The sequence below is a fragment of the Vulpes lagopus genome, chromosome 1, assembly GCF_018345385.1.
Source record: "Vulpes lagopus strain Blue_001 chromosome 1, ASM1834538v1, whole genome shotgun sequence".
NCBI classification, from domain to species: Eukaryota; Metazoa; Chordata; class Mammalia; order Carnivora; family Canidae; genus Vulpes; species Vulpes lagopus.
Window position 1 is genome coordinate 65,549,902 of NC_054824.1, and position 26,977 is coordinate 65,576,878.

Genomic DNA, 26,977 nt, shown 5'->3' on the forward strand with positions numbered 1-26,977 from the left:
GCCAGGCCGGGCCGCGCGGGGCGGGGAGGAGTGTGGGTGGCCGCGGTGTTTTCGCTAGCGTAGTCGCCGAAGCCGCAGTTGGGCCATGGCAGAACCGCAGCCAGCGTCCAGCGGCCTCACCGAGGAGGCCGCCCTCGGCTGCTGCTCCGAGCCGGACCCCAGCACCAAGGTGGGCGCAGAACCGCCATCTCCCGAGTAGCGGTCCCCGGCGGGAGCACATCCGCGGGCTGAGCCGGGCCCGGCGCGGGCTGGGGTCGACCCGGTCCTGCCGCCGCCGCCGCCTCCGCCGCCTCCGCCGCCTCCGCCGCCTTCTCCTCCCCGGGCGAGCCCGAGCGGGCTGGGCGGAAGGCTTTCCGCTGGGGGTGCCCGTGGGCGATCGCGAGAGGATCCGTTTCCCCAGGGACTGGGGCCCCGCCGGCACTAACCCGTTTATTTCGGGGACGGTCACCGGAAGCCAGGGCCAACCCAGAATCAGGCCCGTGCCGGTGGGCGTGCGTGTTCCCCGGGTCGGTGGCGATGGCGGGCGGGGCGGATTCCGAACGCCCAAGTCCGGGTTCCAAGGTCCCTATCCACGCGGCCCCCCCGCCCCCCCGGCTGCGGGCTTAACTCCTCCAAACTCATCGGCTCTCTCCGAGTATCGCTGTGCTTGGTGGCTATTGGTTGCTCACGGCCACGCTTCTGGCCTCCGCCTCTCTCCCCCTCCCCGTGCTTGGTGGGACCCAGGAGGGATGACAGTAATCGTGGAAATTCCCCCCCCCCCCGACCCCTCTCATCGCAGCTGAGACCCAGGAAGAGGAGGGACCTGTTGCATCCCTCCAGCTCGCCTGACTCGTCTGCACTGAGTCAGTGTAGCTCACTCAGGTGTGGTGCCTTCACGCCGGCAGGATCTGACACGGCAGCCGCTTGGGGGTTGACTCCAGCGCGCTTGTCAGTGCCAGTAAACGCCCTTGTATTTTTTTTTTAAATTGTGGATTTAATTATTTATTTGTTTGTTTGTTTGTTTATTTAATTTATTTATTTATGGCACAGAGAGAGAGAGGCAGAGACTCAGGCAGAGGGAGAAGCAGGCTCCATGCACCGGGAGCCCGACGTGGGTCTCGACGTGGGTCTCGACGCCAGGTCTCCGGGACCAGGCCCTGGGCTGCAGGCGGCGCTAACCCGCTGAGCCACCCGGGCTGCCCTAGATGGCTGGAATTTCTAAATTCCTTAAAGATTGAGTGTGTGTTGATGAGTTTGCTCCCTGCTTGCTCTTTACCTTTGGCGTGGAGAGTCAGACACCTCTGCTTGCTAAAGCCGTTGACTGGCACCTGGTACTTAGCTTAGGAAAAATAGTAGTCACTGCAAAATTTAAAATTTAAGCAAAATTTTAGCTTAGGAAAAATAGTAGTCACTGCAAAATTTAAATTTAAGAAAGAAAGGAAGGAAGGAAATTTCTTCTCACACGCATTTCCCCAGTATACCTAGTTATTTCTCATAGTATAAGTTGAGTCATTCAGTACAAATTAATTTCCTAGATAACTGAGGATTTTATGTGCTAGGCTATTTTAAAAGACTTCAGAGATATCTTTATAAATTTCATTAAATACATTTTCTTGCCTTCTTAATTTGCGCTACACATAATTGAAATTTCTCTTGTTTATATGGAGTAATTACATCTTGAAATCAATACTTTTTGGCCCTGAAATACCGTGTGGGAGACGTAAAATGAATATGCAGTGGCAGCTGGTATACCTCGAGTGTGCCAGGCCCTGGGGTTTTGTTTGAAGTATATTTCTTAATTTAATCCTCACAACAACCCCATGAAGAAGGCATAATTATTATCTCTGTCTTACAAATAAGGAGACTCCAGCATAGAAGTATTGAGTAACTGGCCCAGAGAGGCACCCACACTCTCAACTTCTACCTTCATTTGGCTTCTGAAGTACTGACTTAAGCAGTTATTTTGGAACTTGACATGAAGGAAAGTAAAAGACCTAAGTGAATTCAGTTCAGCCTGATGGTTGATCACCTGCTGTATATAAAGAAAAAGAACATGGTGTGTTTGGAGGATACTGGGATGAACAAGATGATGTCTGTCTCTTCACCAGACAGACACCAACTGTAACAATAAGATGGAGCTGGGAGTACCATGCTGTTGACATTATAAAGCACCCCGGGAGTACAAGAGGTAGAAACTTTCGAAGGTAGCGTCTGTGGTATGGTATAGTCACGGGGTATTTGAAGTCTCAAGACCTACACTTGAGTCCCCAGATCTATATATATCATTGGCTGTAGTGATTTTAGCAGGGCACTAGGGCTGAGTTTGTAAAAGCAGCATAAAGAGAGCTGCAAAGAGGATAAAATGTATTAGTGTTCTCTAAACTATGAAAAGTGATAGAATTCAAAGGTGCGCATCAGGGAGTACATCAACCAGAAGGTGGGGGTGGGCCTATATCTTAAAGCATGGATGGGGTTCCAAAATCATCTGTAAGACAGAGTCACATGAGAGGGGGCCATTCTAGGTAGAAGGAACATCTGAGCAAAAATGTGGTGAGATGGCAGAAATATGCAGTGCAGGCGTGTTCTGGAGAGGTGAGTTACATGTTTTTGGTCAAAGTTCAGGTTATTTAAACAGTGAAGCTGTGGTGGAGAAGGCTAGAATGGGAGGTTGGAGCCTTACTCTCCTGGAGAGAGAGAGAGAGCTTTGAATGTCACATCTAAGGAAGCTAGATTTTATGTAGGTGGTAGGGAACCATTTGGGGTCTCAAAGCATTTTGTAGAGTAGATTGGAGGGATCCAGGTCTGGAGGCGATGAGAACACCTAAAAGGTTCTTCTAGAAGGTGAAATAAGTGATGAGGGCCTGGTTTGGAAAAGAGAGGGTAGTGGTGGTAGAAAGTCAACTTGCCTGTTGATTATTTGTATCTTTGCCTAGAAGGCAGGCCAAGGAATATACAGCTGCACCATATCCTGGTAATCTTATTGGCCAACTGTCTTCATAAGGCCAAATACTTCTTTTCCCAAGTGATAATCTCCTGAAATTAATTGTTTTTACAGTCTCTATCAGTGTCCTTTAAAGTAATAATTTGGAGTCCCATCCCATCTGAGTGGTAGGTGGGTCAGGGAAAACTTTGAGTGTTGGTGACACTTAGGCCGGGTTTTGCCAAATAAAAAGAAAGTACCTAGGTAGAATTTGGTGCAGGGGTAGGTGGAAGAGAGAATGGAAAGGAGGAAGGAAGGAGAGTGGCCAGATGGACGAATGACTGTTTTAGGCAGAGAGAATCATAGTAAATATAAAAAGCACAATGACATCAGAGAACTGATGCAGGAATCTACAGATAATAGGAGACTGAAGTTGTAGGCAGTGGGAGTTGAGGGAGAAGGTATGCAAGACAATCATCAGGATGCCCAAAGAAAATATGAGCACCCACCACCACCACCCATTATGTTTGTTTTTCTCACCCTGTAAAGGTTTCTATTTGGCAAATATATTTTATTTATATTTTATGGTATATATATTTTATTAGTATATTTGTACATGTATATAATTAAATACATATTCATTGGGGGTGCATGCTCTTTTTTAACTGATAAGAGTTAAAACATTCAAAATGACTAGGGGAGTGCTAACAAATGATGAAATTAGAGAAGTATGCACTAATCATATGTGCTTGCTTTGGGGACTTCCTCTGAAGGAATGATTTTTAACCCAGAAATGACACAATTGGGTTTTCACTATAGAAAGATGACTCTGGTACTTTATGAGAAGTTCAGTGGCTTGCATTTGGGTAAGCCTGTAAGAAGCAGAGACCGGGGACGCTAGGACAATCATCCAGGGAGGAAGTAGTAAGGACGCGAGCAAGGTAGTGCTTATTAGAATGACAAGGAGAAAGATTCCAGAGGGATTTAAGGAGTCATTTTGATAGGACGCTTGCACTGGCTTACTGAGAAGTGGAAAGGGAGAAATCTAGGAAGACTCCAGGTGTCTGACTTGAGCTGACAAGGGATTCTAGAGACACTGTGCTAAGCACTTTAATGCATTATCCCATATGCTTTCCAGCTCAACTCTGTGAGCTAAGAACTATAATTATCCCCATTCTAAAGATGTGAAAACTGAGGTTCAAAAAAGGTAATGATTTACCCAAGGCAATGGTGGTAGAGTTAACATTTGAACCATATTGCCTCTGAAGAATAATTTCTCTCACACTTGTGTGTTTTCTCTCCCTTTGTATGAGATTTTAAAGGCCTCATGATCCTGAGGGCTTATAGGATTTTCCTATTTCTTTTACTTGTTGTAAGAGTAGTCTGGCAGGTGTGTTTACTAATATCACAGGTAATTTTTAAATGTAAAGAAGTTTCTTTTGTGTCTCCTAGCTATTTCTATAGCCCTTATCTGTAGGGTGGGGATCCCTGGGTGGTGCAGCAGTTTGGCGCCTGCCTTTGGCCCAGGGCTTGATGGATCCTGGGGACCCAGGATCGAATCCCACGTTGGGCTCTCCGTGCATGGAGCCTGCTTCTCCCTCTGCCTGTGTCTCTGCCTCTCTCTCTCTCTCTGACTATCATAAAAAAAAAAAAAAAAAAAAGCCTTATCTGTAGGGTGAGTATACTTGAAGTATGTCTTTGGCTGTTGAATTATAGAGTGGTAAGGAAAGAACCACATGAAACCAATTTAGATAAGCTAGAATAAAGGTAAAGGGAGTGGCTGAATTATTTTCAGGAACAATTTATCACATTCTGACATTGGTTGAGTCAGGCAAATAACACTAGAAGGAGGAAGATAGCGAAGAAAAAATATATCAAGCCATCTTGTACATCAAATATGTTTTCCAGCTGTTACATAGAAAAAAATTTCTCAGATATGCTTGGATCTACAAGTCTTCAGTCTTTCACTGAAGGCAATTGTGACTTTTAAAAGTAAGGAAAAAACAAAACTTCATCCATTTTTGTTTTATAGGAATATGATTCCTAGGCATGAAGAGCTAAGACCTTAACCCTTTGATGAGAATGTGACATTTGGTTAACTCTAGCTGTTTCCCAAGAAACAAAAATAGTGTTTGTTACTTAGCAATATTGCTTATGATAAAAATAAGAATAACTTGATTGGTAAGTTGCATCTAGAGAGGGTGAATTATCAATACCTAACAGGAAGTCACAGCTTTGGGCTTTCCTGAATGTAGTGGCTCTTATAACTGTCCCTTGTGGAGATTTTGAAAGTTTTGCCCGTGGAATTGCTACTAGAGAGATTGGTTCCTGTGGCACACAGAGCTTCTACACCAGGGTGATTCCTTTTTTTTTTTTTTTTTTTAATATTTTATTTATTTATTCATGAGAGACACACACACACACACAGGGGGGGGGGGGCAGAGACATAGGCAGAGGGAGAAGCAGGCTCCATGCAGGGAGCCCGATGCGGCACTCGATCCTGGGACCTGGGGATCACACCCTGCACCAAAGGCAGATAGATGCTCAACCGCTGAGCCACCCAGGCGTCCCACCAGGGTGATTTCCTGCTACTACCCAGTGTACATCTTCTCCTACACCTGAGCTGTATAGACTTCTTTTTGAGTACTCCTGCTGAAGAGGAACACGTAACCCTGCTCTCTTGGCAAGTTGTGTTTTCTGACTGAAACTTTCAGCCTGTGGTTGTCCTGACTCTGAATGTTTAGTTGAGCCTTAAGAAGATTCTCTGCTGGGGGTAATGCAACATTTGTGAAAATTTATTGTGACAGAGAGTTGATGAGCTCCAAAGGAAGCTTCCAAAGGCTCACTGTTCTTAAGGCCAAAACACACAATTTAGGCCAAAGAAATCTTAAAATTTCTGAAAATTTAGCTAATGCAAGTTTGAAACTTCTCTTTTTTGAAGACTAAAGGTGATAGAAGCTATGGAGATATTGACTTTGATTTTGAATAAGATGTAATATCTTAAAGAGCTCCTTGACAACAGTTCTAGAGAAATGAGTGTCTTCATCATTAGAAAGAGACCTATGGTGACGAAACATACCCCGTTGTTGTGGGGGTCAATTGTATAAAATGAATTTGGAGTCTTACTGGGAACATGGAGTACACATACTTTCCCCTATTTCTCCTGCTAGGTACAGCTAAGAACTCTAGACATTTTATATAAATATAGGAAGACAATGGAGAGGTGAAGAGAAGAAGGCAGACTAGCTAGGGACCTTGAGACCCTAGAAGCAACATGGTGGTGAGCTTCCTGAATTTTCTTTTTTGCCTCATTTAGCCCAAACTCGGAGTGACAGAAATGTCAATGAGTGCAACGAAAAAATCCACAAAAAGCCAAGAAAACAAAACACAAACAAGAAACCCACCAACAACAATGAAAACCTCTCTATTCACAGGACCAGGGAATAGGCAGTATTTCCTGATGAGGCAGAAAACTTTTAGACAATAACAGCTCTACTACAACTAAACACCACAGAAAAAAACTGTGGCCACATCCTTGCCTCTGCCAGCAAAGGCTGGGTAGGGAGCCTTGTCTTCTGCTGAACAGGCTGCAATGCGATGTGCACCCCTCCCCCTGCCAGGGTGGTATCAGAGAATGTTGAATAGGGAGCCAGAAAACTCTGATCTCACCAGACAGTAGCAAGCTTTCCCCACTTGCTGTATTAATGGAGACACATGGGGAACCTGAAATTCTATCCCACTGCAACAGTGGAAGTGTTTTAAGACAATTATAAATGGGAGAGAGTGAAGGGATGTAAAGAGAGGTGAGGTTTCTGTACTTCACTCAAATTGAAAAATGACGACACCAAGTGACTATGATAACATATTTAATTGAACACCTAGAGCAACTGCTAAGAAAGCTATACAAGAGTGCATGAAGAAACGCTACAGATAAATCAAAGTGGAAGTATAAAAAAATGTTCTAGTAACCCAGAGGAAGGCAAAGAAAAAATTAACAAAACAATAAATAAAATACTTAATCCCTAGTATTTCAATAATTACATTAGGTATAAATACACCAATTAGAGATTAGCAGAGTGGATTTAAAAACATGCCCCAACTTCTCTATTTATGAGGTGATGGATATTAACTACACTTATTGTGGTAATCCTTTCACAACATGTATGAGTCATTAAGCTGTATACCTTAAACTTACACAGTGCTATACGTCAGTTGTATTTCAATATAACTGAAATAAAAGAAAATATTCCTCAAATATATGCTGTCTGCATGAAAACTCACTTCAAATATAATAATAGAGGCAAATTAAAAGGATGGAATAAGATTATTATGGAAACATTAATCAAAAGAAAGCAGGAATGGCTTATACCAAATTAGACTCCAGAGCAAAGAAAATGATAGTAGGTAGGGAAGTATTTGTATAGTGATAAAAGGGTCAGTTGACCAAGAAGATACAACAGTCCTAAATATATGTGCACTAAAAAAACAACTGAAAAAAAAAAAGAAGCAAAAACTGATTTGATGGAAAGGAGAAATAGAAAAATCCACATTTATAATTGGAGATTTCAGTATTCCTCTCTCAACAATTGACAGAACTAGAGAGAAAATTAGCAAGGACATAGACAAACTCTACAGCACCATCAGTAAACAAGATCTGATCAACCTTTAAAGAACTCCACCCAATAACAGCAGAGTACACTTTCGTTTTCAAGTGCCCATAAAGTATATACCAAGATAGACCATGTCATGGGCCCCAAAACCAACTTCGACAAACTTAATATTATTAAAATAATACAGAGCGCATTCTTTGACCACAATAGAATCAGACTAGAAATCAGCAGCAGAAACTAACAGGAAAATCTCCAAACACTTGGAAACTAAATAACACTTTTCTAAATAATTCATGATCAAGAGGAGGTTTCAAGGGAGATTTTTAAAAAAATAGATTGAATGAAATGAGAAAGGAATCTCAGCTAACACAGTGCTGAAAGAAGGAAATTTATATTACTAAACCATACATTAGAAAAGAGAAGTCTCAAATAATTCGTGTTCCCTCCTCAAGAACCTAGAAGAGCAACATAACTGAGAGAAAGCAGAAGGAAGGAAATAATAAAAAGCAGAAATCATTGAAATTAAAAACAGAAAATAGAGAAAATCAATGAAACAAAGTTAGTTCTTTGGAGGAAAAAAAAAACCCCAATACATTTGACAAACTTGTAGCAAGACTGACAAGATGAAAAGAGAAGATAGAAATTACCAATATTAGGAATGAAATAGGGGATATCATTACAGACAGCAGACATCAGAAAAGATAATAAGGGAATATTAAAAACAACTCTGTACATGTAAATTTGACAATTTGTATTAAGTAGACCAATTCCTTAAAAAACACAAACCACCATAACTTAACCTAATATGAAATACATAATTTGAGTAGCTCTATAACATAAGAAAATTTAATTCATAATCAATAACTTTCCCCAAAAAATCTCTCGAGGCCCAAATGATTTCACTGGAGAATTCTTCCAAGTATTAAAAATGAACATCAATTCTGTACAATCCCTTTAAAAACTGAAGAGGAGGAACACTTCCTGATTCATTTTATATTTGTTATACTTTTTTTTTCTATTTTTTTTTAAATTCTAGTTAGTTAATATGTAATGTAATACTGTTTTCAGGAGTAGAATTTAGTAATTCATCACTTACATATAACACCCAGTCCTTATCATAACAAGTGCCCTCCTTAATGTCCATCCCCCATTTTGCCCATCCCCCACCACCTTCCATCACCCCTCATTTGTTCTACCTGATTCATTTTATAAAGCTAGTATTACTCTGACACCAAGAACCAGATGAAGACAATACAAAAAAAGAAAATAACTAATCTTCCTCATGCATATAGAGATAAAAATCCATGATAAAATATTACCAATTATAATCTAGCAATATATAAAAAAAATTACCCTGACCAAGTGGAGTTTATTCAGGGTGTGCAAAACTAGTTCAATATTTACAAATCAAAGTAATGTGTTCTATTAGAGGCTAAGGAAGAAAAATCACATGATCATGTTAATTGATACAGAAAAGACATTTGATGAAATTTAATACCATGTCCAATTTTTTTTTTCAGAAAAAAAATAGGAATGGAGGGGAACTTAATTCAACTTGATAAAGGTCATCTATAAAAAAATTTACATTATACTTAATGGTGATGCTTCTTCCCTATTTTGTGGAATGTGACAAAGATGTTCGTTCTTACCACTGTAATTCAACATAGTGCTAGAAGTTCTAGCCAGTGCAGTAAGGTAAGAAAAGGAAGTAACAGTCATACAGATTAGAAGGAAGAAATAAAACTGTCCCTATTTGCAGAGGACACGATTGTACAGAGGAAATCCTAAGTATTTTACAAAAAACTCGTCTAGGACTAAGAAGTGAGTTTATTGAGGTCACAGGACAGAAGATAAACCTACAAAAAGCAATTCTATTTCTGTATACTAGCAGAGAAAACATGAGCACCATGATTAAAAATATAATTGCAACCAAATTTCTTAGGTATAAATAAATTCATCATGCAGGATTTACATGCTGAAAATCACACAGTACTGATAAAGATTTTAATAAACAGACATAACAGCATTCATCTTTGGAAGCTTCAGCATAGTAAAGATGTCAATTCTCTACAAATTGATATACATGTTTAACACAAAACTTTTTTTAGATATAGGTAAGATTATTCTAAAACTTCTATGAAAGGCACATGAGCTAGAATAGAATAACTAAACTTTGAAAAGAATGAAGTGGAAGGAATCCATCTATCTGATTTTAAGACCTACTATATAGCTACAGTAGCCACGCCTCTGATATTGGCAGAGGAGACACAGATTTAATGGAACAGAATAGAGAAACCAAAATAAGACCCACACTAATACACCCTACAGATTTTCGACAAAAATATGAATGCAATTCAATGGAGAAAGGGTTGGCTTTTCAACAAATTGTGCTGGAGCAACTGAATATCCATCAGTAAAACAAAAATGAAGATTAACCCAAGTCTCACATCTTAACACCAAAAAAATCCATTTCGAGGTGCTCAGAGGGACCTTGACCCTTTCATTTTTGTCCCTGTCTAAAGTTTCGACAGGATGTTATTACAAACACATAGGATGTGCACTAGAAATATCCTTGATTGTAACATTATAGTGTTTTCAAAGTAATTTTGAGCTAATTAAACTTGGACCAGGCTCTCCAAAGCCTGATTATTTATTTTAGCTTTTTTTTTAAAGATAGATTTATTTATTTATTTATTTATTTATTTATTTATTTATTTATTTATTTATTCAGAGAGAGCGAAAGAGAGGCAGAGACACAGGCAGAGAGAGAAGCAGGCTCCATGCAGGGAGCCCGAGTGGTACTCCTGGGTCTCCAGGATCACACCCCGGGCTGCAGGCGGCAACCGCTGCTGCACCACCGGGGCTGCCCTATTTTAACTCTTTTTATAAGGTAAAGGAGCAAATTTTTGTTAACCTAGTAGCCACCCCAGAAAACCCAAAGATAGTTTAAGCATACAAGATGGCTTTGTTCTTCCAAATTTTGAGCATGATAAGGGAAAGACAAAGTTAGGAATTGTCCGATGAATGGTGCCTGGGTAGCTCATCGGTTAAGCATCTGCTTTCCACTCAGTTCATAATCCTAGGGTCCTGGAATCGAGCCCCACTCCCTGCTCAGCAGAAAGTCTTTCTCCCTCTCCCTTTGCCCCTACCCCTGCTCCTTCTCTCTCTCTCTCTCTAATACATAAATAAAATCTTAATTATCTGATGAGACAGGACATGAATGTAAGTCCTACTTTTTTAAACACAAGATATATTTATTTTAAACAGTATTTTAAGACCATAGGAATAATCATTTTTAGGGATTTTGTTTTGAGGAAGGATCATTCAGGTGTTTACCAGAAGTACAGAGTTGAAAGAATATGTTGGTGTTGAAAAGCAAACTATTAGCATAGAATAACTTGAGCATTTTATAAAAAAGCAAGATGTGCTTGTTTTTTTTTATATCATCTAAATAACATTTTTGTAGCAAAAATGTTATAAGCCAGTTCTTATGAATAAACCCACTAGTACTGATTATACCTTTAATTTTTTTTTTTTTTGCCATGTATAGACTTATTTTAAGGTTAAAATGGCATTAAAGTGTGTTTTCATCTATACATCTATACGTTTCGGGATCCCTGGGTGGCGCAGCGGTTTAGCGCCTGCCTTTGGCCCAGGGCGCGATCCTGGAGACCCGGGATCGAATCCCACGTCAGGCTCCCGGTGCATGGAGCCTGCTTCTCCCTCTGCCTGTGTCTCTGCCTCTCTCTCTCTCTCTCTCTCTGTGACTATCATAAATAAATAAAAATTAAAAAAAAAAAAAAGAATTTTATACGTTTCATCTATACATTTACTTGGAAATAATCTATCGTATTGAGTCTTCACAGTTGGAACAATGCTGTAGATGCCCTCCCCCCCACCTTTTTAAAGATTTTATTTATTTATTCATGAGAGACACAGAGAGACACACAGGCAGAGGGAGAAGCAGGCTCCCTGCAGGGAGCCCGATGTGGGACTCAATCCCAGGACCCCGGGATCATGCCCTGGGCCAGAGGCAGACGTTCAGCCACTGAGCTACCCAGGTGCCCCTTTTTCTACCTTTTTGAAACTATTTTTCCAGCGTTATTGAGATATAATCAACATATGACAATGTATAAATTTAGGGTGCACAATGTGGTGATTTGATACACATGTATATTGCAAAATGAATACAGCAAACTTGGTTAATGTGCTGATCACCTCACATAATTAGACTTTTTTTGTGTGTATGTGCTGATAGCTTTTAAGACATGCTCTGTTAGGGGATCCCTGGGTGGTGCAGCAGTTTAGCGCCTGCCTTTGGCCCAGGGCGTGATCCTGGAGACCTGGGATCAAATCCCACCTCGGGCTCCCGGTGCATGGAGCCTGCTTCTTCCTCTGCCTATGTCTCTGCCTCTCTCTCTCTCTCTCTCTCTCTCTCTCTCTGTGTGTGTGTGTATGTGTGACTATCATAAATAAATAAAAATTAAAAAAAAAAAACTTAAAAAAAAGACATGCTCTGTTAAATCTGCTCTTTTACAACTCTCAAGTATACATACAATACAGTATTGTTAACTATGTATAGACTTTTAAGAGTTCATTTTAATATTTATTTTTATGTATGTATTTAGATAGTTTTAGTACATAGCCATGTTAACAGGAAATAAAATTAAAGGCTTTTAGCATTACTTTTAAGACGTAATTAATTAATTTGAATAGCATATTAAATGAACTAAACATGTATGTATCTTTTTAAACTTAATATACCATGCATTTTAAATGTATTCATTATATCATGTTATGCCTGTGTCATTATTTATCTATTTCTTTGTTGTTAGAGGCAGTTTAGCCAATGTAGTTGAAAGCAAGGACTTTGGAGCCAAACTGCTTGAGGTGGAATTTTTTCTAACGCTTATTCTTTCAGCAGTAAAATGGGATGGTTATAATACATATCTCATAGGGTTGTCGTGAAGATTAGATGAGTTGATTTCTGTAAATAACTTAGAACAGTACGTGACACACAGTTATTATTTAAGTGTTACGATGAATGTCTTTGCACATAAATCTTTGTCAGAGTTTGTAATTATTTCCTTAGATAAATTTTTATTTATTTATTTATTTTTATTTATTTTTTTTTTTTCTTAGATAAATTTTTAGAAGGGAAACATCTTGGTCAAGAATATGAGCTCTCAGTTTATGAACTGAAGTAATGATAAAGTCTTTCATATTCTGACAATACTAATGTTGGTACTAGAACGATGTTGAAAAGATGAAATATGAATGTGACCAATGTCATTGGTAGGATGGTAAACTGGGCCATACAGAACAGATTTTAAAAGGGTTTTAAGGGCCCCTGGGTGGGTCAGTAGATTAAGCATCTGTCTTTAGCTTTGTGATCCCTGGGGCCTGGGATTGAACCCTGTGTCAGGCTCCTTGCTCACCAGGGAGTCTGCTTCTCCCTCTCTCTCTGCTGCTCCCTCCCCCCACCCTACTCCTGTACTCTTTCTCTCTCAGTCTCTCAAATAAATAAATAAATAAATAAATAAATAAATAAATAAAATCTTTAAAAGGGTTTTAGACTTAAAATTTTTTTCTTTTAATTGAAGAAGAAACTGGTAATGTTGGAAAGAAAAGATCATAGTGCAAGTTCATTTACTCCTTCAACAAATATTTATTGGTTATCTACTCCATGCCAGATTCTGTTCTGAGGTACATCAGTAAACAAAACAAACACCCTTGCCCTTATGGAGTTTATATGCTAACAGGGAAAGAAAAACAATAAAGATAAATATAATAAATAGCATATTGAAAGGTGACAAGTGCTATGGGAAAAGAAAATGAAAAAAAGGAACAAGTGGAGAGTTATGGTGATCAGTTAGGGCCTCATTGGGAAGATGGCATTTGAGTAGAGTTAAAAAAGAATAGAAGTGGCTCTGGGAAGGGTTGCCTGGCTGGCTCAGTTGGTAGAGCCTGCAATTCTTGATCTCAAGATCATGAGTTCAAGCCTCACATTGGGTGTGGAGCGTACTTAAAAAAAGAAAGAAATGTGTCTGGGGAATGAGCCTTCTGGCAGAGGCCCTAGGTGAGCTGTTGAAGACTACAGGGGAGCTGAGTGGGTGGGGGGGGGGGGAATGAGGTGAAAGAGGCAACTGGGACCAACCGTAGAGGGTCATTGTAGGGAGTTTTGTTTCACTCTGAGTGAAATGGGAGCCTTCTCACTGTTTTTGAGTAGAAGAGTGATCTGAATTAACTTTACCAGATCTCCCCAACAATAGGTTGTAGGGGACAAGGTGAGAAAGAAGAATACCACCCAATCTGGGTGGAGGTGGGGTAGCTGGGATCAGGGTGCTAACAGGGGTGGTGAGAAGTGTAGAGTCAGAGTTTAGGGAAATTAGGTTTCTCGTGACCAACAAAGGAGAATTTTGCTGATGGAATTGACAGCTAATAGCTTAATGGTGAGTGAGGGAACAAAAAAACTCACTGAAAGAGTAAAATAAAAACACGAGGGGCAGCCTGGGTGGCTCAGTGGTTTAGCTCCTGCCTTCAGCCCAGGGCGTGATCTGGGGATCCCGGATCGAGTCCCACGTCAGGCTCCCTGCATGGAGCCTGCTTCTCCCTCTGCCTGTGTCCCTGCCTCTCTCTCTCTCTCTCTCTCTCTCTCTCTCTCTCTCGCTCTGTGTCTCTCATGAATAAATAAATAAAATCTTTAAAAAAAAAACAAAAAACACGAGTTCCAGGGACCATCCTACTATAGGGACAAGTAGTAGGAAATGTACCAGGAGCTCCTCTATCTATTACATTGTAAGACTGTAACTGACGTTTATAGAAATGTCCTCGAACCATCAAAATAAGTAAATTCCGTATGCTTTTAAAGCAGATAAGTAAATAGCTGAGGTTTTGTGTATGTTATAACAGCTAATATTTTTCAGATATTTTAATCATTTGAAAAACCTGTGTATAGATCCCACCTATTTCACCAAAGTTCAAACAGTACCTTGTTTTAATTTGTGCCAAACAAGAATATGAAGTGAAATTTTATTCGCTGCATTTTGATCTCCCTTCATTGCAGTCACAGGGTGACTGTGTAGGTGTTTCTGCGATTTTGTTCAGTGGGGAAAACCAGGGCCTAGTTGTGAGTGCCGGGCCAGTACCTGGATGTCAGGAGCTGCTTTTCCCTTTTTCAGCTGCTTGCTTTAGGAGTGCAGCACCTGTCTGAGAAAAGCAATCCAAGTAATCTAGAAACATAATTTCTAGGCCAACTGCCTTATATGTGACTATAAGCTGTGGATGAAGAATTATTATATTCATTAAGATCTACTTATTAAAATGTTTAGGTTAGTTTTGTTTTAAATGAGGATTTCAATGCCTAAAATAAGAGTACATTTTGGTCACTTAAAAATTTAACAAAATAGAAAAATACTTCCTAATGATGCTGAGTGAATAAAATATATTTATGTTTTATCTGATGCTAGTTATAGGGAAGTGATGTGGATGGGTCTGCAAAGGGAGAGTTCAGAATTTTCAGGCCTATTTTGTCAAGCTGTGGGTATAACAAAAAAATGTGTTAGGAAGCACAAATATAGTTAATGGACTCATGGTTTGGAAGGTATCTATGGTAGAAAGATACCTGAACTTAGAAGTCTGTGACAATTAATTTAATCACCTTGAGTGTGTCTCTCATCTATTAAATGGGGACATTAGTACCTATAATCTTTTTTTTTTTTTAATTTTTATTTATTTATGATAGTCACAGAGAGAGAGAGAGAGAGAGAGAGAGGCAGAGACACAGGCAGAGGGAGAAGCAGGCTCCATGCACCGGGAGCCCGACGTGGGATTCGATCCCGGATCTCCAGGATCGCGCCCTGGGCCAAAGGCAGGCGCTAAATAGCTGCGCCACCCAGGGATCCCCATTAGTACCTATAGATAGTAATACTTTATAGTTACTGTGCCTAATGAAGGCAAAGTATTGTAATTAATGTTATTAATAATCTTAACTCCATGAACTCTACCCTTTTCTCAATGAAGTCAATCAAGCTTTTGTTTCCTGATTTGTAAATTGAATAGTTTTTTTTTTTTTTAAGATTTTATTTATTTATTCATGAGAGAGAGACACTCAGAGACATAGGCAGCGGGAGAAGCAGATTCCCTGTGGGGAGCCTGATACAAGACTGGATCCCAGCAACCTGGGATCACAAGCTGAGCCAAAGGCAGATGCTCAACCACTGAGCCACCCAGGTGCCCCAATTGGACAGTTTCACAATGGTGTTAGAAACAGTAGCTTTTTACCCTTTTAGTTATTTAGGAGTCTGATCTTGTAACTTCTTGCAATGGTTACCAATAAATAGTTCTGGAAAGGCATTTATACATTCATGGAACACATCTTACAGTAATTGAATTCTTTATTTGTAACATCACTGTCTTATTTTGGGTCATTTAAAGACCGGACATAAAGATTTAGTTGTAAGTAGTTTCTTTGGGAGGTAGTTGGAGGAGGCTCTGTGGAGTGGGGAATGGAGGCAATAAAAAGTATGTAAAAGTGGATCACCACTGAGGGCAGCTGGGCTTTATTCTGCAGGGAAATCTCTGAGACATGGTATGGAACATGCCAGGGGCAAGGGAACCAGGTTTTTTTTTTTTTTTTTTTTACCCACTATTGGTTGAGGATCATTTGGGGGGTGTAAACTCGCTGACACTTTGGGCCTGCCTTCGTAACCAGAGAACATCCTTGGGCAGAGAGAGTTGTAGAAAGTGTAAGTGGTAGGTCTGGGAACCAGGTACAGCTGAGGGGACAAAGTTGCTTTCTTTTTAAACATTGTGTTAGAAAGTCGGACTGTATCTTGCAACAGAAAGCATAATTAATGTTGATAACAAGTGCCAGAAGCCAAATCTGTTTAATATGCCCTGTTTTCTCCTTAGGATTTTCTGTTGCAGCAGACCATGCTACGAATTAAGGATCCTAAGAAGTCACTGGATTTTTATACTAGAATTCTTGGAATGACGTAAGTAGACTATTTATTGGCACCTATGATGTTTAAATGTATAGCTTTGCAAATATAGGGAATGTTTTTGGATCCACTTAAAAAATGGATTACACTTTTCTTCAAAAATCACAGAAGTTGGGCAGCCCAGGTGGCTCAGCTGTTTAGCGCCGCCTTCAGTCCAGGGCGTGATCCTGGAGACCTAGGATCGAGTCCCACGTTGGGCTCCCTGCGTGGAGCCTGCTTCTTCCTCTGCCTGTGTCTCTGCCTCTCTCTCTCTCTCTCTCTCTCTCTCTCTCTGTCTCTCATGAATAAAGAAATAAAATCTTAAAAAAAAAAAAAAAAAAAACACAGAAGTCCTTTTAGCCAGATGTCTGGGACTAGGCTTGACTGGCCTGGGCTTCTATCCAGTTCTTCTAAATGCCAGCCAGGCTCACTGGCTGAGTGCTTGGGTGTTCTTTCCCTCCCTTCTCTGTGAGAGCTGCCAGTTTAATCCTTAATGTGTTCAAATCCTTTTAATGTTATGGCCTTTTATTTACTTTGGAAAAGATACAGTTACAAAAATGCATTACTTAGAAAATGAATGAGTTTACCTAAAACTGGCCATCCATTCCATTTTAGTAGGATGGAATCTCTTTTGCTGAATAGGTAATATCCACTGATCTGGAATCCTTAAAGCATAGTTGTTTTTATTTTTATTTTTTGTTTCTATTTTTACAGATTTTATTTATTTATTTGAGAGAGAGAGAGCACAGGCAGGAGCAAGGGGAGGGGCAGAGGGAGAAGCAGGCTCTGAGCAGGGAGTCAGGATCATGACCTAAGCCAAAGGCTCAACCCACTGAGCCACTCAGGCGCCCCAAAGCATATTTGTTTATTTTTCTTGTTTTGTTTCCCTAAAGAACATGAAGGGTTTTTTGTTTGTTTGTTTCTGACAATATAGATAAAGAATAAAATTAAGCAGTTTTTAATTTATTGCCTGGATAAACCTCCATCAACATTGAGTAATATAGTATATGTTTGTTTAGGTTCAGAAAAATACAAAATGAAAAGTGGTTACCTTCCATTCCCAGTCCTTGTCCCCAAAGATAATAGTTGTTAACAGCTTCTTATAATTCTTTCCAGAAAAAATAGTTTAGCAAATGTTTATAGCACATTTAAAATCAGAGTGAAAATAAATACATTGAACATTAGGTATTTGCCAGACTTTACATGTTTTTCATTCAGTCTCCATAGTAGCTCATGAAATAGTTTATTCCCCACTTTATAAATGAAGGAAGAAACCAGAGTTTAAAAACATTAAGTTACTGGCCCCAAATGCTACAATGGGCACATGGTAGAGTGGGAATTCGAACCCAGGTCTGATTGACTCCAATCATGACCTTGTTTTTCAAGATCCCCCCGCCCCCAACAGGGTGCAACTTGACATTATACTGAAAGATATGCTTGTTGGGAAAAACACATTACAACAGGTTCATTTGCCCCACTTCCCACCTGATTGGTCTGTAAGGCTTGTGTAATCCGCATTACCAGGTTGTTAAACAACATGCTAAATGTGAACTGCCAACCCTCACTCTAAACTTTCCCTGTTCAGAGCATCACGTGAAGACTTCATTGGGTTTTATAGTGGCTTTCTGATTTTGGTAGTCCATTGAAGAAGGGAGTTTGAAAGTTGTTGTATACTGTTAACGATCGTCCGCCCATGTCCTGCCTGAAATACCATGATTGTTTATGAAAAGTATCTTTAATAAAGCTGGATACAGTTTGGCTTGGAAAAAAAAAAAAAGGTACAGAGATATTTTTTCATGACTGGAGTATGGGAGGTGTCCGATACTTTATTATAAACATGTTAGAGTAAATCTTATTTGTGGTAAGTCGGTGTCTGTCTCAGTAGGCCAAGGTGTATTACATAGCAGTAATAATTAAAAGATCTGAAATCAGGACACCTGGGTGGCTCAGAGGTTGAGCGACTGCTTTTGGCTAAGGGCATGTGGGATTGAGTCCTGCATCAGGTTCTCTGCATGGAGCCTCCCTCTCCTCCCTCTTCTTATGTCCCTCTCTCTGTGTCTCTCATGAATAAATAAATAAAATTTTTAAAAAATAAATAAAAATAAAATATCTGAAATCAAGCTTAGAAACTTTCATTTGTTAGGTTAGGCTTTAACCATTCTCTCTTATTATGAATAAGGTCATCTTTGAGCACTTAGTCCTCAATAATCTAAATAAAATTATATTGTGTGCGTCCTCATTATACCCTACTCCTTGCAAAATAATCTTATGCTCTTTAAATTCACTTTATAGGTCATGACTTAAGCTATCTTTTTGGGGGGGGCGGCGAAGGGGAAGGGCAGAAGGAGAGGGAGAGAGAATCTTAAGCAGGCTCCATGCCTAGTGTGGGGTCCAACACAGGGCTCCATCTCCTGACCCGGAGATCACGACCTGAGCTGAAATCAAGAGTCAGGTACTCAACCAACTGAGCCACCCAGGTGCCCCTTCAACTATCGTTTTAAAAACTTCAGGATTTAAAAAAAAAAAACAAAAAACTTCAGGATTTTTAAAAACTTTTTAAAAACACTATCTCACATCAGTCTCTGCCTTTCCACTGGCTCTTTCTCCTCAACCTACAAACAAGCTTAAGTCTTTATTCTGGCATAATTCTTGCCCTCTTTCCCATCATCACCCATCATCTATATAGGTCAGTCATGCTTGCTACTTTACTTGCTCACTTCGCCTTGCCTCCATCAGGGTGGTCCAGCTTATGGCATCCCATGCTGCTGAAACTGCCCTCAAATACTGCAGAAACTGTAAAAAGGCTGCAGAAACTCCTTATCTCCATATCTAGTGACCTGTTCACAGTCTTAATGCTGTGTGACCTTTCTTCAGTATTTTATATGTTTAACCACTTTATTGTTGACATTCATATTCTCTGTGGTATTCATCTGTCCTTCCTTCTCCCTTACCACCTATCCTCACTTTCTTTTCCTAGGAGTTTTGGCATAGTAAGAACTCAATAAATGTATTTATATATCTGAAAGAACAATAAGATAATGCATTGTATTTTTCATCAAAAATGGACAAAAGTTTTCTTTTGAATATACCTTTAGCCATTTATTTATTTTTTATTTTTTTAAAGGATTTTTTTTAAAGATTTTATTTATTTATTAGAGACAGAGAGAGAGAGAGAGAGAGAAGCAGAGGGAGAAGTAGACTCCATGCAGGGAGCCCGACATGGGATTCGATCCTGGGTCTCCAAGATTAGGCCCTGAGCTGAATGTAGCGCTAAACTGCTAAGCCACCAGGGCTGCCACCTTTAGCCATTTATAAACAAATACCATAATTCCAGTTAAGTTTCAAGTTTGCTTTGTAAAAACTTTTTTATTTCACTGATATTTACAGATTAATAGGTTTTTTGAAATGAGATATTTTCATTTATTTCCCCTTGGTCTTCCTATTTAAATAGCCTCACTACATGCGGCTTTTATTCTTAGTGGAACTTGAATATTGGCATTTTGATTTTAATATGAATCAACCTTTCCTGTTATTAATTGATTTAGGCTTGTTGTTTAATTTCAGGCTACTCCAAAAATTAGATTTTCCCACCATGAAATTTTCACTCTATTTCTTGGCTTATGAGGAAAAAAATGACATCCCAAAAGATAAAGATGAAAAAGTAGCATGGGTATTCTCCAGGAAAGCTACACTTGAACTGACGCAGTGAGTATGAGTTTTTATTTTTTTATACAGTATACGTTTTCCAAACGTTTTTTTTCCTTACTTACAAGCTTACTTCAAACCAGATTTACCTAATCACTTTGCATTTGTAACAGTTCGAGTATTTTATAATGGACTTTTTGGTCTTTGTTCTGTTCTGGTGCATAGTTAGGGGCAAGTAAGATCATTTGTCTTTTAGGTAGGTAATGTAAGGCAGAATTGGCAAGATAATTGCCAAATGATACCTAATGAATGTTTAGGCACTATGAGTAAGGCCTCATAATTTCAACATTTTAGAAAAAAAATTCTTTTTTAATTTATGTTGTTTCTGTGTCCTCTTGCACAACTAACAGAAGAGCATTTATTTCAGGGTATGTGATTTAGTGTGTCCCTGATTCAAAACAGCTCTGGAATCACACAGATCTAGAGATGAGTGTTGGCTCTGACGGTAGCTGTGGAACCCTGAACAAGTTCTGTTACCTCCTTAACTGGCAGTCCCATTCATGAAATGGAGTCTCAAATCTAGCCCATGGAGCTGTTTGGAAGATTCCATTTGCCTTTTCTTTAGTTGAAAACTTAATATTTATAGTGGCAAAGAGGAAACCAAGTCTATAAACTTGCATACATACACAGTGAGGTTTCAAAGAGATTGTTGCAGTATTCTTTTCAGAAAACTATTTGCCCTACAGGTCACTTGTAATTCTGTTTTCCCTCCTTTTGTAGCAACTGGGGCACTGAAGATGATGAGACCCAGAGTTACCACAGTGGCAACTCAGACCCTAGAGGATTTGGTATGTTTGCCTATTCATATGTAGTATACATGGATTTGTGTGATTTGTGCATTGTACACTTATTAAGAAGAATCAACTTCTTAGGTGTATGGCGGTTTTAATTTTCCACAAAAAATTTGATTTAGGAGTGGTTTAATTTCATGGTCTTTGTCTAAACCCTACATTTACTCTCTCACAATGATTTCACTTTTCAGTCTCAGTATTCTATTTCCAGGAGACTTTTCAATTTAAAAAACAAAAACCGTGGTTGATAATAATCCGCATTTCTGCTAGCATACACTTCCGCCCTGATGTAGAATCTGTTAAGATGACGGGATTGCTGGCTTAAATTGGCTGCTATAGAGTCAGCGGCCACAACAAACCTATTAAGTATGAGTAAATGATTACTCTTTCTTGATAGTTTTTCTTAATAGAATGAACTATACGTGAGCCCAATTTTGGGTTTATTTTAAATAGTTGATAATTCAGAGCTCCTAATTAGTTTATTATACCCAGCCACTTAGACTTAGATTCTTGTTCTTTAATACAAGTTTTGAACACATTTGATTTAATCAGTCTTCAGGTGCCTTATGTTTTGAAATAAACTAGTTTTGGAAGCTACCTGTGGCACTTGGGTACCCTGAAATAATTACTTCTTCCTTCTGTCTGCCTTGTTTGGGGATGGCCACCTAAGGTCACATTGGAATTGCAGTTCCTGATGTACACAGTGCTTGTAAAAGATTTGAAGAACTGGGAGTCAAATTTGTGAAGAAACCTGATGATGGTGAGTCCACTGCTTGTCTTCTCCAGGCCCCTCTTTCGTTATGTAACAATGACTAAGCACCCACAGAGGGTACTGTTCTCTAGTCAATCCCTCTGGTTGCAAGTAACCTTGAAGAAGTCTGCTTCAACCGGCTTAAGGAAACCAGAGGAATTATTGGGAAAATACTCGGGTGTCTTCAGGAATGAAACAGCAAGTAGGACAGCTTCACAGGGAACCAGGCACAGAGTCTAGAGAGCCATCAAAAACCTGGTTTCTCTCCCCACACTTGGACCGCACCACATTCTCTCACTGGCCACCATTTTTCACTATTTCAGGGTATATCTAGCCACCCCAAAATAAATTCCTTAAAGCCTATGTTATCTGATTTTAATATAACTACGCCACATCTCCTTAGTTAATAATGGCTGGTCTTTTATTTCCATTCTTCTACAACCTTTGTGTGTCCTTATGTTTTAGGTGTTTGTCTGGAAATAGTGTGTATATATCTTGATTTTGTGGAATTTTACATGTATTATAGTTAGTTTACTTAAATCTGTTTCTGCCAGCATATTACTCCAGTTTTGATTTGAACATTTCACATTTCATTTTAATCCTTTTCTTTTTTTCAATTAAAAGATTTGATATCAAGATACCCTCCCAGACTGGGATATTACTAATTTATTTTTCCTTTTTCTTGGCCTTGGCTTGCTTTCTTTCTTTCTTTCTTTTTTTTAAATATATATATCAAATTATTTAACCACCTTTTTTTCTATGTATCTCTTGCAGCATCTTTTGGGTTTTTCTGTCCCTTTATTAAGTATCTTAACCAAAACTGTTTTCAAAGGGTTTGTGAGGCAAAACTTCTGCGGCTTTGTATGCCTCAGACCTGTATCTTTATATATGGATGACAGTTTTGTTGAATATAAAATCTTAGGTTTATTTTCCTTTGATCTTGAAAACACAACTCCATGGTCTTATTTTTCCATCCAGTGGTGCTATTGAAAAATCTGTTTCTGATTCGTGTTATCTTCTATTTTGTTCTGGGAGCTTTTGTTACATTTGTTTTTTCTTTGTTCTTTTTCTGGGAGATCCTCATGCTAGCATACCAGGTTAGCTAATTTTCCCTCAAATGTATCTGTTCTGATACTCATCTTTTGTGTTCTCATCTACTGTATTCTTAATTTCAGCCATTCTAATTTTAATCCCTAGTTTTTGCTCAGCTCCTTAAATATGTTCTTGTTCTTGTTTCATATTGGTTATATTTCATACTATTCAACACATTTGCATGTTTTAATAGCCTTGGTCCATTGCTTTAATATTTGGCCCTCTATTTGAATCTATAATCCACTGTTTGTTTTATGGTTACGTTCCTCAAACTCTTGTTACTTTGATCTCTGAGGAGTTGTTTTCATTGCATCTCTTAGTGTTCCAGTGCATCAGGCACTGCGAATGGTGGGGGAGGTTAGACCCCAACCCTTTAACCGCCCACAGGCTCTCAGGAAAAGGGGCCAGGCACAGATCCCTAGGCATCTGAAGTTAAACACCTTGCATTCAGCAGAACAGCTCTTCAGTGATGTTTTCCCCTGTGTCCCTCAGAAAGGAGTCTTACCAGGAGACCCTTCCTTCTAGGATGGTCATTCCCTAACTCTGATTGTGTGGAAAGTGAAGCTGGGGGGATCCGGTTGGTTCTCACCTGTGCTTGTTAGTTCCTCACAGGCACAGAACTTCTGCACTGCCCCTGTTTACTCCGGAGGACGTGTGAACCAGTAGTTTGAACCTTCCCTAGCATGGGGGTAGGAGCTGATGCCCAAGGCACTGGGAGGAGCAAGAGGCAAACTAGCAAAACCCCTTCTGTTTATTCTCCCACAGCCATGATGGACTGGACTGCTTTCTGATCCAGGCCAAAACTGCCCCATTTCCACACAGACCAGATTAAACAGTCTCTCTCTCTCTCTCTCTCTCTCTCTCACACACACACACACATACACACACACACATACACACACAAAATACACACCACCCCCAACCACCTCTTCCTCTCCCCTGACATCACCCCAGGGGTTCCTCACCTTTTCCCCCCCCCTGTTTTCCATATATGTTCCTCTGGGGTTGATCTCGGGGAAAAGAGCCAGAGAGAGACAGGGGTCAAACTAACTTAGCATCTTGGTCCCAAAATAGATTGCTGAGGTCACATTTCTCCATTTAAGCAAAGAACTCTACTACTAGACCTACTAGCCTCTCAGTCCCGGTTATAAATTCCCAGGAGAAAGACTGATTGACATAGCCTAAATGACCCGGAATAGTGTTTAAAGAGTCTGTTACGACCCAAGCCTCTGGATTCTTTTGGCTGTGTGGGTATGCCATGCTACCTGCTTGAACACCTTCCTATTTTCTTTTCCTCTTTAAAATAAGACAATCTCTATGACTCTTCAACAGGGAGCATGACATGTATCATGAAGGTGAAGTAAAAATCTGATGCCCAGAACTGTAGCCAGTGCCACAGTTTATATCAGGGGAGTTGGCTTCCAGCTATGGGTAGAAGATAGTATGTTAGTCATTCTGAAAAGCATGCATTTGGGCAGTGCTGATGAGAGAACTGTTTAAAAGTTAAAACTATATAGGGGATCCCTGGGTGGCTCAGTGGTTTGGCGCCTGCCTTTGGCCCAGGGCACGATGCTGGGGTCCCGGGATCGAGTCCCATGTCGGGCTCCTGGCATGGAGCCTGCTTTTCCCTCTGCCTGTGTCTCTGCCTCTCTCTGTCTCTCTATCATGAATAAATAAATAAAAAATCTTAAAAAAAAACATTTTAAAGTTAAAACTATAAACAAAATAATATACTTTATTAAAACCAAGTTAAAAAATACTCTAAATTTTATATTTCTTAATGAAAATCATTTCATCTTACAGGTAAAATGAAAGGCCTGGCATTTATTCAAGATCCTGATGGCTACTGGATTGAAATTTTAAATCCTAACAAGATGACAACTATAATTTAGTTCTGTGAGAATACTGCTTTGCAATTTCAGTGAAGACCTTGTGGGAAATAATAAAAAAGGAAATGGTGTAATTCAAGATATTCAGATAACAGAAATATCTAGGACTGAAGGATCATTGTCCCAATTCAGACTATTCTGAAGTCCATTTCCCTTTCCTATTTCAGCTATGTTTTTTACCTAACTGTTCAGTCATTTTCATTTTAAAGTAGTGCTTTGTCTTGTGTCCTTGAATGTACTTCTGTAACTTTACTTTTTTTAGGTAGTAATTAGAACATTTCCCTTCAGAGGGTGCATTTGCCTTCTTTCTCCTAAATATGATGTCTTTACAAGTCTACCTTTGAATAATCATTCTAAAAAAAAGAAAAAAAATTAACAAGTTTTTGTTGTGGTTACCTTCTGGGGTTTCAATTCCTCAGAAATCACTTTTCACAATGGAAAGTAAAGAACACTGAACAAAAATGAAACTTCATTTATACTTCAAATGGTATAAAATGTTTATTTTACAAAAGAGAAGGTAGTCTTGGGAGCAAGTCAGAATCAGACTGACAAGGATGTTGATAGGAAAACTAATTTATTCTTACTGACAAAGTACTTTCAAAGTTCAAGGACTAACCTCTTTATTTTGGGATGAGATGGTGGGATGGGAATAATATTAACTGGGTATGCAGACACTGGGCTTGGCTGTCACATACTGTATCTCATTTAATCCTCCCAGCTATCCTCCATTCTGTGAGAAAGAAAGCAGGCTAGATGTATAAACTGACTTTGTGAACTGAAGGCAATATAAATAGGCTCAAGTACTCGAGATCTGATTTTCATTTTTGGTTAGATTGTACCTCAAAAATTAGTACCTAACAGGAACTTTTCTCCACTTGCCTCTGCTGTGAAAACCATACTTGAGCTTGAACGTTGTCCTCTCAGCCCTAGGGCCTGAGCACCACAGAGAGAGAAGAAGCAGTGGAGGGAGTCTGTAGCACACAATTGTTCTGAGGACACCTCCTTTTTCCTGGGCAAGCAGTGCCTGTATTACTTGTGAAGACCCCTACCCCAAGGTCATCCTGATGCCAGTAATCATTTAGGATGAATGATGTTCAGTGATAATAGTACTTAGTTATTAGAAATTAGCTTAATGGGATGCTTGGGTGGCTCAGCAGTTGAGCCGCCTGCCTTTGGCTCAGGGCGTGATCCTGGAGTCCCGGGATTGAGTCCCACATCAGGCTCCCTGCATGGAGCCTGCTTCTCTCTGCCTATGTCTCTGCCTCTCTCTCTCTCTCTCTCTCTCTCTCTCTCTCTGTGTCTCTCATGAATAAAGAAATAAAATCTTAAAATAAAAAAAATTAGCTTAGTGGCCTTCCTTGCCATGATTGATATTTGATGGGTTTTAAAAAATCAAGCTGATTTTGACAATCTCATGGTCCAGAGAATAAGAACATCCAGTTTGTGGTTTACTGAACATTTAGATTTTCTGTTGACTCTAGTGGAAGACCTTTGGATAGGCTGTGCCAACTGTGCTTACACCTGCTAAAAGCACTTGACATTTCCTTTTTGGATGGAATGGATTATGTGAGCAATTCAAACAAATAGCAGTACTTACAGACTGAAATAAACTCTTAAATAAGGCTTTGTTTAATTTGTAAACTGTCCAGCGTATTCTTTTTAAAAAAGCCTACTGTGGGGCTCCTGGTGGCTCAGTCGATTGGGTGTCTGACTCTTAATTTCAGCTTAGGTCATGATCTCATGGGTCCTGGGATGAAGCCCCACATCACCTTTGCACTCAGCAGGGAGTCTGCTTGATCTCATCCTCTGCCCCTCTTCCCACTCACATGTGCGCATGCGTGCTCTCTCTCTAGAATAGATAAGTAAATCTTGAGAAAAAAAAGCTTGCAATGATTTGAAAGGGCTTGCAGGCTTGTTCTGAAACGGGAATAGCTGTAATTTTGTCTATCCTGGAAAGCAGATAGTTTATATGGATAAAGAAGTGTGGAAAAGGTGGGAAGAGTAAACAGGGGTAAAGAAATGTGGTAGAAAAAGTACAAGGAAGAACGACTATCAAAAGGTGAGTTGTGGGAACCAGTGAAGACCAATTTCACATGTTAGGTATTAGAATTATCAAATGGCAGGGTGATCAAATTCATAAATCATTTAAACCTTATTTCCATGGAAAAAAGCTTTCTCTACTTGCTCGGTAAAACTTGCCAAAAAGATAACCCTTGCTTATTGCTTAAGTTCATCTCTGTATGCACTGAAAGGATGTAT

At 39.6% G+C, this 26,977-nt stretch overlaps 1 protein-coding gene across 1 annotated transcript; it reads left to right on the top strand.

Moving 5' to 3' along the window:
• Positions 1–26,351, top strand: GLO1 (glyoxalase I). Its single transcript, XM_041768970.1, has 6 exons — positions 1–169; positions 16,423–16,505; positions 20,055–20,195; positions 20,916–20,983; positions 21,657–21,746; positions 24,633–26,351. Exons 1-6 carry the CDS (start codon positions 86–88, stop codon positions 24,719–24,721), a joined length of 555 nt encoding a protein of 184 aa, XP_041624904.1. The 5' UTR covers positions 1–85; the 3' UTR covers positions 24,722–26,351.
• Positions 26,352–26,977: the final 626 nt, after the last annotated feature.

What these genes read in the sequence shown, in the direction of transcription:
- GLO1 (XM_041768970.1), top strand. Translation starts at nt 86, where the DNA reads ATGGCAGAACCGCAGCCAGCGTCCAGCGGCCTCACCGAGGAGGCCGCC. An exon ending in GCTACACTTGAACTGACGCA is followed by an intron (nt 20,196 to 20,915) that starts GTGAGTATGAGT and finishes CTCCTTTTGTAG; the next exon opens with CAACTGGGGCACTGAAGATG. An exon ending in TGTGAAGAAACCTGATGATG is followed by an intron (nt 21,747 to 24,632) that starts GTGAGTCCACTG and finishes TTCATCTTACAG; the next exon opens with GTAAAATGAAAGGCCTGGCA.